This window comes from Centruroides sculpturatus, unplaced genomic scaffold, assembly GCF_000671375.1.
Source record: "Centruroides sculpturatus isolate CEXI.00-Female unplaced genomic scaffold, Cexi_2.0 scaffold351, whole genome shotgun sequence".
Taxonomy (NCBI): domain Eukaryota; kingdom Metazoa; phylum Arthropoda; class Arachnida; order Scorpiones; family Buthidae; genus Centruroides; species Centruroides sculpturatus.
Window position 1 is genome coordinate 341,667 of NW_019384531.1, and position 17,226 is coordinate 358,892.

The 17,226-nt window shown below is 27.1% G+C and overlaps 2 protein-coding genes across 4 annotated transcripts in view; one reads left to right on the top strand and one right to left on the bottom strand.

Moving 5' to 3' along the window:
* The first annotated feature begins 6,636 nt into the window (after positions 1 to 6,636).
* Positions 6,637 to 17,226, top strand: part of LOC111623048 (suppressor of cytokine signaling 2-like) — a 13,984-nt gene continuing 3,394 nt past the window's right edge. The window contains exons 1-2 of the mRNA XM_023365529.1: positions 6,637 to 6,972; positions 7,084 to 7,405. Of these exons, the coding sequence (XP_023221297.1) occupies positions 7,208 to 7,405 (198 nt within the window). The 5' untranslated portion in view covers positions 6,637 to 6,972; positions 7,084 to 7,207. The remainder of the gene's footprint in view (positions 6,973 to 7,083; positions 7,406 to 17,226) is intronic.
* LOC111623046 overlaps positions 10,038 to 17,226 on the bottom strand; it is a 13,316-nt gene continuing 6,127 nt past the window's right edge. Inside the window, exon 2 of one of the 3 annotated variants that reach the window (XM_023365528.1) lies at positions 10,038 to 11,695. In XM_023365528.1, coding sequence (XP_023221296.1) covers positions 10,554 to 11,639 — 1,086 coding nt within the window. In that variant the 5' untranslated portion in view covers positions 11,640 to 11,695 and the 3' untranslated portion in view covers positions 10,038 to 10,553. Of the gene's footprint in view, positions 11,743 to 17,226 lie in introns of all 3 variants that reach the window. The other 2 variants (XM_023365527.1, XM_023365526.1) reach the window with 2 other exon arrangements.

Sequence of the window (17,226 nt, forward strand, 5' to 3'; positions counted from 1 at the left end):
GACACATTTAAAAAACGTGGGAAATTTCACGCGGCCATCCCATGCGAGGTATTCAGTGATTTTATCTATTTGGATAGCGGTGACTAAATTTAAAATTGGCAATATCCTAAGTATTATGAAGTTATAAGTATCAAACTTAGTAACGCAATTAAATAAGAATATTGTACTTTTATTATATAATATTTAATAAGAAAAACTTTAAATTCAAATAATGAAAGAAGTCAAAAAGAAAGAAACAAAAAAATTTAAAATAACTATGTCAATAAGTTTTATTGAAGTTTTTAAATAAAATGAAAACATTAATAGTTAAGTGCAGTACAATAGACTATTAATATTTATCACCTGGCCCTATTTTAAAAAGGCAACAAGGTCAAGACTTAAATTTATGGGACCTCAAGAACATTTGTTACAAATTATTTATTCTATTGCATTTTTGTTAGCCTACATTTAAAAAAAACAAAAACAAAAACAAAAACAAAAAAACTTTATTTTTTCAAATTTTATTATTTTAAAATATTTTAAAATCTATTTTTAATATACCGGAAACCACAAAAAGATAAGTGACTCAAGCTTCTCTCGACCTTTGAAAAAACCTTGATATTGCTACATTAATGACAATAAAATATTGTCATCCCACCCTGCCAAATTTTTTACCGGATGATAGAGAGTTAAAAATTTTACCTCGGTCATTCGGCCTCTGGTCCTCGATCAAAGATCCTCAGTCAAAATCAGCGTGCCCCCTGAAAGACCAGGTTTGATTTCAGATCAACTCAGCAATTTTCATGAATAGTTTGACGTGAATATGTTATCAACATATTCACGTCAAACTATTCTCATCAACCCTTTCTCATCAACGGCCGTCCTTCTGTGGACATAGCCGATTTTATGTTAGATATGAAAAATGCTCTTTCTTCAGAACAGAAAGAGTAAATAATGAAAAGATTTACTGTAACACTAACAAGATAACGAAGATTTAATTAACCTACGATAAAATTCTTATACAGTAAAACCTTCATTTAAAGGACAAATTCGGGCGAGGAAGTGTCCGCTAAAGCCGAAAGTCCATTATATAACAAAGTAGGTTTTCCGAATGAGTTTTAAAAAATTGACAAATTGATTAGTTTATCTGTTTTTACTTATGTAGATACGTTTGTGCAATTAAAATAAAGTACGTAAGTTATGTAGTTTAGGCCTAATTTCATAGATAAGTTTTCTATATGTATTATTGCTTATGTACTCACCATAATTTTAAAACTATAGGGGGGTTAATTTTTCAAATATGACATACGGACCGGAAATTTTGCCCGTTAAATCGAGATTTTACTGTAATTACTGTATATTTATAATTTGTTTTGTAAATCACAAACTACAGGAAAGAGAATTAAGTCTTCCTGTATTGAGCAAAAGTTACTCTGATCCCATAAAGAAAAATCCAATCCAATTCTGAATAACATATTAATAAAATATCAAATAAACCTACATATCAATTATTAGTCATTCAAAAATCATGCGGATTTAATGTTTCTTATGAGTAATATATTAGATTCCGATAATTGATATCATATAGAATCGTTGGATTGTTCATAGAAAATGTAATTCTCAATTTTCTTGATACTGATAATTGCTATTTAGAAATTGTAAACAGCAATTACCTCGAATAAGAATAGATTAATTACACTCACTATAAACATTCTTACTTCATTAAAGAAGGCCATTTAAGTTTCTCCAATCAAATAACAAAAATTTGTAAATAAAAAAAAAAAAAAAAACATTTTTAGCAATATTTCGCCATCAATATTAATACCATATCTACTTTATTTCAATTACTCTTATTGTTCTGCTAATATTAAAAAGAATTAAATTTAATATAAAAAATACTGACAAAACGTAGATTTCAATAAATTTTTCTTTCACTTACAACATTTTAAATAATATAACTTACGCAAACAAAACCAGTAGCAGTGAAGACAGACTATCATTGACATATCAAAACAGATGCTGATATCAGATATCCGATATTCTTTGACTCATCTACCAAAGATCAACCAGGGACAATGGTGAAAGTAAATAAAAAATTAGCCTTGAAAAACTTTTGTCGATCCTGTTCTAATGTTATAAATAATTTCCGAATAGGTCTCACAGTATAATTTAAAACAAAACGAGCTAAACAAAAGCGAAATAACATGGGCCTATAAGAACACTTTAATTAAGGAAGCAAAAGTATTAATTTGCTCGAAATTTTACACAATTTTTTTATTTTTAATTTGCTGTCACTGGTAATTTGTTAGCCTTTTTACTTTCTCTGTCTAATCCAGATAAGACAGGTGAAAAAAAAGTTTAGCAAAAACAAAAAATATCTTTTTTCTTCTTGCTTTGCCCGAATTTTCCTCGTTGTTCAGCCCGAATTAATCCCGAACAAATATTAATCAATAGCGATGTTATAATGATAAAAATACACAATACAATGATGATATTCAGGTTTATTCAACAAATATTGCAGGAAAGCTAAGTTGAAAAAATTTTTGTTGCATCATCAAGTAATAGTATTTCAAAAGAGAATTTCTGAAAACACGAGATTACTTTCACACTTTACTTGAGCTTTAAAAATCTTGAAAATCATTTACTGTATTAGGAAATTGTTACACAATTTGTAATATAATTTATTATATTTTAAATTTTGTATAATTGAAGTATATTTATCATAATGTTCATTTAATTAAATAAAAACTTTATTAAAGATATACCTTTTTAATTCGTAAGAACACAACTCGTTTCCGCAACTAGGAATTCTGAAATTAGACTATAATGACATTCCCGATAATAATAATACTTTTATATCATCGAAAAAAAAATCGTTACATAAGCGATTTCATTATTTACATAGAGATAATTCAAAATTTTGATATAAATTTAAGCAAAAGAATTTAGTAAAAAGTAAATATTAAAAAGAACACCTTTATTGTTTGAATTTCCGTTACGAAATAAAAATAACTAAAGTTTTTGCTATCATTTATCTTTTTGAATCTGAAAAATTAAACTAAAAAATAGTTAAACATATACAGTATATTTCAATCAGCAGTTGGTTTGTACAGTACGGCATTACTTTAATATAGTTTATATTATACAACCCAAAAATCCAAAGTGACATTTCTATGCTTTCTGTACTTTTCTATACTGAATTATCGCGCTCCTGTTGTGTATAACGATTATATGTAAAATAATTTACTACATTATCAAAGTTACACTGTATATATGAAATATATATATATAATTACAATTATAAAAGTTTATATGATTGTAATTTTAAAAGTACAATATAAAAATTGGAAGAAATTTTAGAGAGCTTTGAAAACTGTTGTTATAAAAACTTTCATTTTCAAACGTAATTAGCAATGTTGTGAAAAATCGTGATAATGTAGGCCTATCAAAAACATCATACATTATAAAACACTATATCCTCGATGAAAAACATCTGAAAATCACCGATAAAACAAATATTTTTATTACTGGTAGTCTAATACTGTAGTAGGCAGAAATTAATGGGATCACTGATGATATATGTTTTCTAAAACATATTGACCTGAAAAGAAAATTTTTAAGCTGATTTCTCGGTTTGAATTTCATTAATTTCAGTATAGGAAAAGCATTTCAATGACATAAATATTGCCAAATAACCACAACGTATTAAAAAGAATTTCTGAAAACTTACGAGTTATTCTCAAATTTAGAGCCTTTAAAAAGCTTCTAAGGAATTATCATTTTGATTAAAAATTTAATGCAATATGATTTTATAACTTTAGACCAAAACTAAATAAATATCTTTAAAAATACATTAAACCATACGAATCAAAGAAGGAAAAAGTAATTCTCAAGTATAAATAGACTTTGAAGGTTCTTATCATTATTACATAAGCACAGTCGTCAGAGTAGAATAATATTAACAATATTTATTCTTTATTTATCAGAAAATTTGTTGAGGACTACATAAACTATTAAAAATCTTTATTATAAGATTAGTTTCTGGGTGCATCTATTCAAGCTGACGTACTGGTAGTCCTTTTCTATAAAACGGATTTCGTCACTGGCTTGCTTACTTAATTGTTTGCAACTAGATGCAAGAGCGATGGGAGGAGGATGCAAAGAGGTGTATTTGTATCCGTAGCTCAAAAAAGTGAAAACTAATATTGTCATGAACTGTAATTTTTAAAAATTACTTTTGTATCATGACATAAAACATGAGAATCTTTACCGACTTGAAAAGTTTCGTTAATTATGCGTAATTAATTAATACCTCATAGTAATTAATTTTATTCACTTCGTTGAATTAATCGTTCCATTGTACATCATTGCATCACTAAAATATCCTGTCGGAGCAACTGCATTGATGCACTCTACAGTAGATTATATCTTAATTAATCAATATAATAGAATAAGTTCGTACGAAAAACTGCTTTTTTCTTTTTTTAAGTTTCTACTGAGAAGGAAAATATATTCAATATATAAATTATGCAACGAATTTAAGCTCGATATATGTTATTCATTTTTGTGGTTATCTGAAATTTTTTAAAATTTTATTACCTTTTTAATTATAGTATTTTTAATGTGGCTTTTATAATCTATATATAAACTTTTTAAAAGTTGTCTGTAATAATTAGAAGATATCTGACTCAATATGAAATAAAATTTTGCAATAATTGATCGATAAATATGCCTATTTGGAAATGTCAAAATCAGCTGTTCCAATAGACAATGCATGCCTGTTTTTTCAGTTTTTTAAATGTTATACTTAGATTTGCAAAGAGAAACGAATAAAAAACATTCCATTTTAATTTTTATATAAATATACATAAATATTTTATTAATTTTGTAAAAATTAAACATTATTATGAACCTAAATTTATCCAATGGGATGATAAACATACATTTATTATTCGATAATTTAAAGGTCATATACACTCACTCTAAATTTGTTTACTTATTCAGTTTCTCAGAATCATTCTTATCTGATGTTTCTTATTTATTTATTACTTTATATAAAATAACCCTTTATTCTTTTTCTAATGATTGAGCCTTAAGAAATATCTATCAACTTAGAGATAAGAGAGAAATTTATATTCGAAATTTCTAGTAATGATCTCGAAACATGCAGTCGACCGGATATCCTGAAAATTAAATTAGAACGAAGTGAACTTTTAAAATTGATCTGACGTTCAAGTGAAGTGAAAATTATATTAAATTTGCAGAAATTTGTGGCGACATTTTACTAATTTCCAATACATTATAATTGCATATACATCTCTTCACGTGAATCAAGGTAGGGTTTACATGTAGGATGAACAGGCTACAGCTATTGCCACACACAACTTAAGGCCTTATTCTTTTAAATTTATTATTAGAAAGACTACTTATATTTTTATAACTCAGAGCTTTAACAAGCCGAAATCCGGCTCTGGTGTGGAGATTTGTATTTTATTTGTTTTGATCTCCTCCAATTAAGTTTTCCCATGCACTAATTAAATATTTACAAGAGCATGCAACTATTAAAATAAAATTAAATATAATAAAAATTATAATGAATAATAATAAAAATAGTATTTAGAGTATATAAGAATTATAATACTAAAAAGTATGTAATTAAAACTTGTATTTTTATATAATAAAAAAATAATTTACATAAATAATATAAATTATCATTCCTAGATGTCGTTAGCCGGAAGTGTCCTATTTTGTTACATTAAATGCTTCTATGTAATTTCATAAAAATGTAATTAGGAAATTTTTATAGTTTGCTGAATTATTTTTTTATCATTTTTCTGTATAATTAATAGCATTATTTTTTGTGTGATTATAAAAACAAAGAAAAGAAGATAAAAGGTTTTTAAGAAAATAATATGAATTTCTAAGTTAGGCGTGGGCTATTATCTCTCTTTACCTTGACATTTTCGGTTCGATTTTTAAAGAAGATAACACACACCTACCGAAAATATATTCAAGGTTGATCGAATGATCAAATACAAAGCGAAAAAAATGTTTTAGTGCTTCATACTTTACAAGTTTACTTCTAGATAATACAGTATATTTCATTATCTAGTCTCATAAACGCTTACAAATTAAGTAATAACAGGAAAAAATATAGTTTGTACTTTTTCTTAGTAAAAAAAAATCTTACAAAACAACTCGTTCAAATATAGGTCTATACAGGTAAAAATTAGGCCATGTGAAAAACAATAAATGCATGAATAAATAGAGTAATATGATCGTTAAATTATGCGATGCATGCGAAAAAATAAAATAAAAAAGATATATTTATATTATTTGTAATAATTTATTTAATTTTAAGTTATCTCAATTAATGATTTAAAAAATACTAAATTACATATAATCTTTAAATAAAAATTAAAGAAAAAAAATGATTGAAAATGCAAATACGAATTATATCAGATTTAATCAAAAACCTCATCAAATTTTCCAAAAAAAACAAAAATAAAAATAAAAAAAAGCATGGATCTCGTTTAAATCCGGTCAGCGACATTTTTATCGACAATAGCCAATAAGAATAGAGTTGAGTGACGTCACGAGCATATGGGCGGCTTTAAATCTTACGGGTCGGAGGGATAACGAGCGTGCGCGTGGTGTAATAGCGCATGCTCGTGAAGAGGCACAATTCACCAGAAAAGACGAACCAGCAAGCGCTTTCTCTCTAAACGAAAATGAACTCGTAGGAAATTCTTGGAATACACTAGAGCAGTCGATTCTTAGTAGTAGTATACAGCGAGAGGCCCTGTATGGATCGTTTCAACATACGTAGATGTAAGACAGCGAGCTCTAAAGGCTACAAGTGCTATCGTACGCTCCTATATCCGACCTAAGCCTAATAAATTAAAAAGTGCTCTTGTGTTTAATATTTTTTAAATATATATATTCATTTGTTAAAAGCTGGCCCGCGCTTCCGTCATCTATTATAAGCAATAGGTGAGTGTTACCCGATTTTACGAGTAGATAAATAGTAATCATTGGTCGTTTAATAATCGATTTCTAGTTTACGTACCGATTAATGTTTCTGACGTAACGTATATTTCATAGATTCGTCGATTTCATAAATTAGTTTCTGATCTGCCACTCCGGACGATCGGTCGACGTAGGTTGTTGACCCGACTCTTCTATGTGTATGTGTGCACCGGCATCGAGTTAATAGTTGTGTGACGGTATGTTGACTTTGTTTAGAGGCGTAGACGCCGTCTTCCACAATCCGCTGCTCAATCCGAAGTTCGATATAACATTTTTGCAGCCCAATATAAAGGCCTTAAAGGCCAAGTGTCGGCAGAGGGGGCACGAATATCCCCTGAAGCCTGGGATATTTGAGATGAATAGTTCAGATTTTCATCGAATTCACAAGACTCTACAGGTATTGCAAACGACCGGTTATTACTACGGGGGATTATCGTGGAGGCAAGCTACGGAACTGTTGCAAGATACTGCCATCGGGACGTTTCTTATAAGAGAAAGTTCTGACTCGAGTTTTCTGTTTTCTCTCAGTGTCAACACGGAAAGAGGACCTACTAGTGTTAGGATACATTATATCAATGGTCAATTTCGTTTAGATTCCGAAGAGAGCATTGCAGGATTTATGCCAATTTTCGATTGTGTGGTGCAACTAGTTGAATATTACGTTCGACTTAGCAAATCGTCTAAGGGTGCTACGTGTGTTTGGTTGGATAATACAGGGCGTCGGGACTTACCTATATGCCTAAGTAGGCCACTCTATCACTCCGTGTTGTCTCTGAAACATCTCTGCCGTTTAGTAGTAAATGGAAGGCTACACTCGCACACGGATTGGATCAGTGAAGTAGTACTGAGGAGGTTAGGTCTCCCTCAAACTTTAGTATCATATCTCAGGGAATATCCCTATCTACATTGACATGACGATGGGGATTACGAGCATTTTATTACCATTCCTTGTGTTCGTTACAGATGTGAAAATCTGGATGTTCGAGACACTTTTAAGTTATTGTATACGGGTTGAGTTAGCGGTCGATATTAATTCCTAACGTCAGGTAATTGGATTCGATTTAAAAGTGACATGTACAGTACAATGAGAATGCCCTATTCGGATTTCAGCTCGTGCAAGCAGGCTGGCCGTTCGCTGCACAAATACAGACCTATTACCAAGTCAAATTGGTAGCCTCTATAAATTCGGATTCCAGCTCATGACTGCCATGGCACGGAAGATGGTACGCTTGGAAAAGTGCCTTCCTGCCTCTTCGAAACATCGATCAATATCGTCTTCGTCCCCTCTTTACCGAATGAATGTATTTGCAACTTTAATGGTTAAATATAGAGAGGCCTGGGCTTTCTACTATAGGCCTCAAAAGCACACCTGGCTCATCGCCAACTAGGTCTGTGACCTTGATTATCAAAACAAGATTGGTTTTCTTATCAACTCCGCCCCAGTATTACAAAATTGGTTTTTCCCATAAATTAACCGGTATGAAAAATTCTACATAGACGTATTATTCCTTTATGTGACATCATTAAAAAATTTTATAAGATGTAATCCCCGGAAGAGATTATTTGCAGTATTTATACTATAAAGTAACGTCATAACTTGAAAAGTTATAAACGAATAAATAACGAGGAAGAGCGATATTTTACATTGTAATTATACGTTTTAAATGTCTGTCAAGTATTTATTTCGACTACAAGTTTTTCTGTTGAATATTTTTTATGTATAATGCAATTATGAAATTGCAAACAGTTATGTTTCTTTTGAGATGAGTAGAAACAAAGTAAACTGGAGAAGAAAAATAAAAATTATTTATGCATATATTTGTAATTTATGTTCTATTTTTTAGTTCGGATGTCATGTTTACATTTTTATTTGCGCATTGTATAATTTAATTTTATATAAATTCTATTTATAGATAAAGAAATTTATATATGAGATAATACATTTCATACACTTTACTACAATATTATAATGAATTACGGAGAAAATAGATCGAAACGTCACAATATAAACAATACATAATTGTGCAGTGAGTGATGAGTCACACAAAGTCCCGACCAGACACCACTTGTCAACATCACGTAGCTCAACATTAAATGGTATGAGAATGTTGACTTAACTGACCTCGTTCTTTTTTTTAATTAAAAAAATCTGTATCAAATGTTTATGTGGTCATATCATACAAGAATAACTTACTATATTAAAAATTATTGTTGATTATTTGGAAGACCTTTGAGATTAGAACTTTTCTATGAAAACAGAAAAATAAGCAAAACAATTTAGAGAATTTGACTAATTAATTTTTAAAGTTTATTTCACATAAATACTGTATGTATAATGTTTAATTATAATTCGGAGAAGGAGTTAAAATGCAACTAATTTTAATCTTTCTGTTTAAAAAACATAGTTAAAGGGTTATTTGTTGAACGAATATCAAATGTCTTTTTATGTCTCCAGTTCCTTTGATAACAAGAAAATCAAATTTCGACTCTAAAATAGAATATCATTTATTTTGAATGGAAGATCAGCAGTCTAAAAAATAAATACTGAGACGTGTGACGGGAATAGTGTTTGACAAATGGCATTAGTGACAGTCGATGAACCGTTAACTGTCTTCAGTTCCTTCTGTCTATTGGTAGGTCATTATTTTTCCTCACTGGGTAGTGATTTTTTTTTTCTAGTTAAAAGTTGCCCGTTCACACTCAAAAGATGTTTATAAATAAACAATGCTATATAGAAATTGAGTAAATATAGTTTATATAAGAACCTAATTCTATATACACGCAGATAAAATATTTATTTATTTATAATCAGTACCAAATTTCTACAGATTAATTCCTTCGTAGTGACTAAGTTTTTTTTTTTTTTTTAATTTACAAAACGTAAGGGATTATATAGACAGAGATATCAAATATCCATTTATGTCTCCAGTTCCGTCAATAAGAAGATAATCAAATTTCGATTCTAAAATAATATATCATTTACGTAAATAATTCAAAAGCATCATGAAAATCATTTTTCTAGGAAACGAGAGAGACAATAGAATTTGAAAATTATTGCCTTTACACACGAGATATCGATGGCATCCATATCCATTTCATTGTTTATGAAGGAAATTAATTTTAAATTAAACTATTTTTTCAGAATTAAATTAACTTTACTAGATAATAGAAACACAACTTTTATTATTATTATTATGTAAATTCTAATGCGGAAAACTCAAGAATTGCAATTGGTGACGTTGTACGGTTTTTCAAGTGAATTTCCGAAACGCAACCGTGAATGAATATCCGGAAAATTATAATGCCAAAGGAAAATAAAAAAATGCATTCACGTTTCTATTATTGTATAGACTCACGCGTGCAATTTCAATCGTTAGAATCACGCTATTCGTGAAAATTACAGCTTTGTTCTTTTAAAATTAATGAAAAAATTGTTGTTTCTTCCATTTTATCTTTATTTTAATTCTTTAAAACATCAAATACACTTATTATAAAAGAAAAATATATGTATATGTTTGTAAATATAGACGTTGATTTTTTTAAATTTATAATTTTTCCTGTAAACGTTTATAATTTATCTCTGTATTTGTATTACTCATTCGATTTTTTATTGTTTTAATTTTCCTTTTAATTTTCTTGGAAAATATTATTACGTATATTATAAAAATGATTATCAAAACTGTAGATAACAAAATTATGATAATAGTATTGGCACTATATCTATAGATTTCCGAGAACATATGTCCCGTACCTGTCCATATTGTGCACATATGATAAACCATAATATCCGGATTGAAAGTTGCATAGTCAAAAGGAGCACTGGACCATCCAGAATGACATTTACACCATCCATCTGTATAAGTCGGATCACCATTATGGCATTGAACATTTAATGGATAACCGTGAACTCCATATAAAGGTTCACTACTATGTCCGGTTTTAAACTGATTCAAATCTTCCTTCGATAATGGCGTGCCTAATTTTCTACATCTATTACTCACTGGGACGTATACAACTGTTGGCAAATCTTTATCGTTATTTTCTAAATTACATTCGAATACTTTTTCGCAACGACGAGATGTATGATTAAAGAAGTTTCGTTTTCCATTATATTTTATAAAACACGAAACTGGTTTGCAATCATCAAGTGCATCTTCATCAATACTCGAACATTGTTTTATTTCTTTATCCGTAAGATAATCTTCTAAAAAACAAGGTATAGGTATATTTTTCCTTAGCATTGTGTTAAATTCTATAATTGTATGAATTTTAACATCTTCAGCAGAAACTAAAATTCTACATTTACCATTCCGATCATGAAAATATAAATTGGGGTATATAAGAGTTAAGTTTTCGATATTCATGGGGTATAATTCTTTAATCTCTCCACCAATTAATTCCATAGATTCACAATCGACTTCATCTTCTAATTTTAGGCAGCATCCTTCACTTTCTACTGTTACTTTAACAGGATGTCGGGCTTTATTCTTAACAGTGATATAAAATATCATAGCAGAGGTCTTTCTTCTTATATTCATGATTCCACTATCTTCAATCGTTAATGGCAATCGATTTTCCGTTTTTTCTTCCGCGGAATTCTGACCCGGAACATCATTCAATTTACTAGCCATTTTCGTAAGCACGCTTCTATTCCCTTCTACACTTTCCTCCACATAATTCGAAGAATCTACGAGATTGTAATCATCTCGGTAATTAGCTGTAGAAACTTTAAAACTAATTAAAACTTTAATTAATATCAGAATATACATTTCATTTATAAACACTAAGTTTAATTATTATATAACAATTTTAATTATTACGTATAGGCCTATAAAAATCATTGTAGAGTTAAAAATATGAATGTAAAATTTAAAAACAAGAAAAAAAAAGCATGTAAGGATATTTTCCCAGAAATACTCTATTGGAAACTGGAATTAGAAATACGCGGGAAAAATTCCTAGAAGTGTATTTTGTGACGTCAATAATCCTGTTCGATAAATGAATGAACAATATTGGGAGAATGGATACCACGAATAACCAGAAAAAACTAAATAAAGAGAAATATATATAAAAAAAGACCTCTTTATAACTATCCCATTTTCGTTAATAAGTTACGGTAAATGCTTGAAAGGTCACGCGTTTTTTCAATCAGTGAAATTGCAACATTCGTGACAGTTACAGGATTGACATAATGAATTTGTTTATGTAGTTTACAAAAAAAAAAATAATGTATTTATATATACAGTACAACCTAAACTGTATAATTGAAAATCGACAAAAATTAATTTAAAAAATAAAAAATTTTAGAATTTTTTAAATATAAAAATATTAAGAATTTTTTATAAACTTCAAACGTTGAGATAATATTAAAAGTTCTATTTATAGAATATTTAAGCGTTTAATATTGATTTTATATTTGTTTATGTAATCTATAATTAAAAAGCAGATATGAGATATAAGCTACAACAAATTATATAATTTAAAATAAATAAAACAAATAACAAAATTAAAAATCTCACAATTTTTTAATATACTACCAATATTTTGAACATTAAACGTTAAACATTAAAATAAGAGCGTTGTTTGAACGTTGAACATTAATTTTATAGTTATTGTTTGTGCAGTTTATAATAAAAAGCCTATAAATTATTCAAATTATAATTGAAAATCGATACAAATGAATAAAAAAATTTAAGTTTTTATATATATTTTTTAATATAAAAATATTCAATCAAAATAGAGATTTTTATCGCCTAATGTTTTTTAAAGATTTACTATTTGGTTTGAACTTTTTAAGAAAAACATTATTGAGTAATAAGGAAAAGATAATAATTCTCATATTTTCTTTATAAAAATATTGAAGAATTTTTACATTTATTGATATTTTTAAAGAATTTTATAAAGTTAAACATTGAGATAACGTTAAAAGAATTTAAAGAACGTTATTTGCGCTTTTAATATTGATTTTCTATTTATTTACTTATATAATCTGTAATAAAAAGTACAGTTTATGCAATAAATTATATAAATTAAAATTGGGCAAGTTAATAATTTCAGAATTTTTTTTAAAATAAAATATTTAAGCAAAATATATCACTAGTAATTTTTAAAATAATTTTTGTGAAGTTGAATATTGGAAGTGTTATTTATAGAACGTTGTTTGCGCGTTTAATATCGATTTTATATATATTTGATAATCGAATCGCTTATAACAAAATACAATCAGTTTTTGGTATCTTATTTTTTGGGTAGAGAAAAGCCGCTGGTAGAACAAGGTCACCTTCAATGCGCGAGGGGCCAATAAGGGAGCCAGACATACAGGGGAGAAAATAGGGAGATGCAGAATTTGCCAGCACCTGGATGATAACACCTGCTCTTTCGTCTTTCGAAATTTCAGTTTTTGATATTATAGGCCCATTACATAACGTTCATACTTCTTAATTCATTCACGAAAATAATAATAAAATTACACAATTTATTAATTGAGTAGACATCAATGAAAAAATACTTTGCTGTAATTTATAATTAATGAATAAATATTTATTTAATTATACGCAGTTTTAGGTTATTGATGAAATAATTTAAAAGAAATTTTTATTTTTGCATAATTGACACGCTTCTAATCCGGGAAAATAAATGACGTAAAAGGATACTCTTGAAACGAAGTGTTATAAAAAGTAAACAATGAAATTAGTAAAGAAAATTATTTAGATTTATGCTATAAAGATTTTTATTTACTTAAAAAAATAAATAAATAAAAGTCGAAATAACCATGTTAATTTTTAAATAAATCCATTTGATATAACAATCAAGGTCTCCCTTTTATCCAGAGGTGTTATAAAACAATTATAACAAAATTAATTAAAGTACAATAAACTATGAATTATTATAAGAAACTAAATAAATAAAAATCTATATAACTATATTAATTTTGAAATAATTTGCACTTAAACAATTAGAGTCCCCTCTTATTCAGGGATATAGGATAATAACTATAACAAAATTAAAATATGATAAATTACAGGTTATTCTAAGAAAATCATAATTAAGTTAAATCATCGATTATTAATGCATTTAAAAACAACGACAAACCGTTGCATTTTTATTTTATTTTATTCCATTTTTTAAGTTCTATAATTTAATATCTGTGTAAATAAATAATTATGATCGATGCATGTTTTTATGTATGTATCCCATCAACGATTTCCTTGTAATTATATCGGAATAACATTTCTAGTTGGATTTAAACTATTCTCGGTAGAGAAGCAATCAACAACAGGATACTAACGACGTCATATCTTCCTGTCCATTGAAAGTGATCTCCGTTATAATTTTTCCTCAAAGAAATTTTTCTGAGGTAAATAATATTTAAATCATTAAAAATATAAAACATATTGCAAAGCTATTATAATATATGTACAAAAAACTTTCATGTGAAATGTTAATATTTTATTTTTATTATTTTATATTTATTTTAGATAAAAACTAGAGCAATCATGCAGCATTCTCTATATCACTTCTACGTATTGAGACTACGAAATTGAGGAAGTTCTAACAATTTCTCTGAAATAAATCAAATTTTCACGTGAAACTATTACTATTTTTTTTTTTTACAAAAAAAATTAGAAGTAAATTGCAAAAATGGAATCTAATATAGTTCAGATTGTTTTAAAAAAAATTCGTGGAAAAAATTATAACAATAAAATAAAATTCGATTTTTAGGCAAATTTAGAATTGATTTTGTAATTTTTTCATTTCATTTTATTATTATTATAACTTTTTTTTAATACAATTAAAGGCTAAAGTTGAGGTTTTTATCTATATTGACTGATAAAGCTTTTGCTTTTTAGATAAAATGTAATTTAAAACATAAAATTAATTTTAAAATTAAATAAAATTAGAATTTTATTAGTGGATTAGAAATTGGAAGTACTGTATAAAACTATAAAATTAGAATTTAAAATTGAATTTAAAACAGAAAATCAATAAGGATTTTAAATAAATTTTGTTTTTTTCTAATTTCCATTTGGATCTTCAAAGTATTTACTGTGTTTATAATTCTAAAAAGTTTTCTAAATGGTTTTATATAAGACTACATTATAATTAACAGATATAGTAAAATAGCTCAAGTGAATAAAAAGATATTTTATTACATCTTTTATTCAATTCTACGAAGAAATAAGACTCTTTAAATCTGCCTACATAAACTTACTATTGACTATCGAATGATAGTAAACAGTCTTAATTAAACATTTTAGAAAGGCAAAGAGATTAAAAATAAAAAAAATAATAATAAATAATAAGAAAGAGTATAAGTAGTATACAATTATGAATGAATGCATTAACATTAGAATAAAGGGGAATTTGTAAGGTATTTTTGTAAATTTTTGCTTCATGAATATATTGAAAATACCAGACTTTCATTTGGCAATAAAAAAAGTGAAAAATAAAATATCTACTGGTGTATTTTTGTGGAAGAAAATAAGATTAAGAAGAATGTTATTTTATCCAATTTATTCAAGAGTCATTATCAGTAAGTAATTTGTTTAAAATCGAAAGTAAAAATATAAACAAGTTGAAGATGTGTTCCAGAATTAAATACTAAATCGTAGGCGTTAACTTGAACGAGTTTGCAACCTGAGAAGTTGGGCAAGCGTACTTTATTAATCATTTCATCTAGATGTAACGCTATATATATATACTTTATACATCCATCTTGCTTTTTTACATCATTTTTTAATATTTTACTTTCATCTCCAATCGTCAAGGCTAACTAATGCAAATTACGAAAATATTTTTTTATAAATATTTTTCTCTTTAATAAGATAACATTTATCAATGATCTCAATCAAATAACTCTTCAAGTATCTTTTAAATTCTTTAAAGAGCATTAAATTTTTATATAATAGGTTTAAATGGCGAAATAAATTCTTTGTATATAGTGCAAAGAATTACGTTTTAATTACCTGTAAAGGGGGAAGTTTTTAGAATCTTAATTAGCTTATGGCCTCTTTGAAATTGAATTCAANAGTAATACCTTCAGTTTTATTGAAACCATTATATGATCAAGATGTGAGGAAGATCTGAAGATCTGAGATAGAACTTAGACCAGTCAAAAATGAAGCCCCACTACTCTTCGAAATTCGTAAAAATATACGAATAAAATCAATAAAATAATAAAAAATTCATTTATCAATGATCTCAATCAAATAACTCTTCAAGTACCTTTTAAATTCTTTAAAGAGCATTAAATTTTTATATAATAGGTTTAAATGGCGAAATAAATTCTTTGTATATAGTGCAAAGAATTACGTTTTAATTACCTGTAAAGGGGGAAGTTTTTAGAATCTTAATTAGCTTATGGCCTCTTTGAAATTGAATTCAAGTTAATCTTCTGTAAAAGACTTAACATTATATATTTCCCACAGATAGGTGGACTTAATTAGGGTTACGTGAACCATCTACATTGACAACAACAAAGCAGAAATTCGCCCGCAGCAAGTCAGATTCCAGGAAAAATGTTGTTCATGGTCGTCTGACCATCTGGTTGAGAAGTTGGGGGAATTGTTAACTGGACAGAAGAGATTTTCGTCGAATTTCCATCATAAAAACTATCGTATTAATTGTGGCAAACATTTTTCAAAATTGTCACATTTAAAAAACAACTCACAAGCAGTACCATTATTGTATACCATTATTATTATTATTATAGTACTATTACAATACACCATTATAATATTTAAAAAATAAATAAAATATCGATTAATAAGTTTTTGAATGTTTTGGAAAACGTTTTAATTTTTTTTCTGCTTGGAAATTTAATTATTTTTAATAAAAATATACTAATTATATAAATTAAGTTTTAATTGTTTAGTCTTCGAACAATATGCGAACAATGACTACTTATCCTATGAATTACATAAATATGATTAATTATATTCGTAATTCAAAAATTGCAAATGATAATTAATCATAAAAGGAATTACAAATGATGATAAGTTAAATAACAGTTAAGATGAGTTTATTTAAATATTAAAAAGTTTTATTTATTTTTTTTAATTAAAAAATAAATAAAGAAAAATTTTGACTTGATAAAATAAACAAATATAAAATTTTTAAACTATTACGTAAATTAAAACTATAAATAAACGAATTTTAAAATATCAAAATATTTAAATAAAAATAAAAATTATAACTTAAAATGAGTTTATGTGAAAG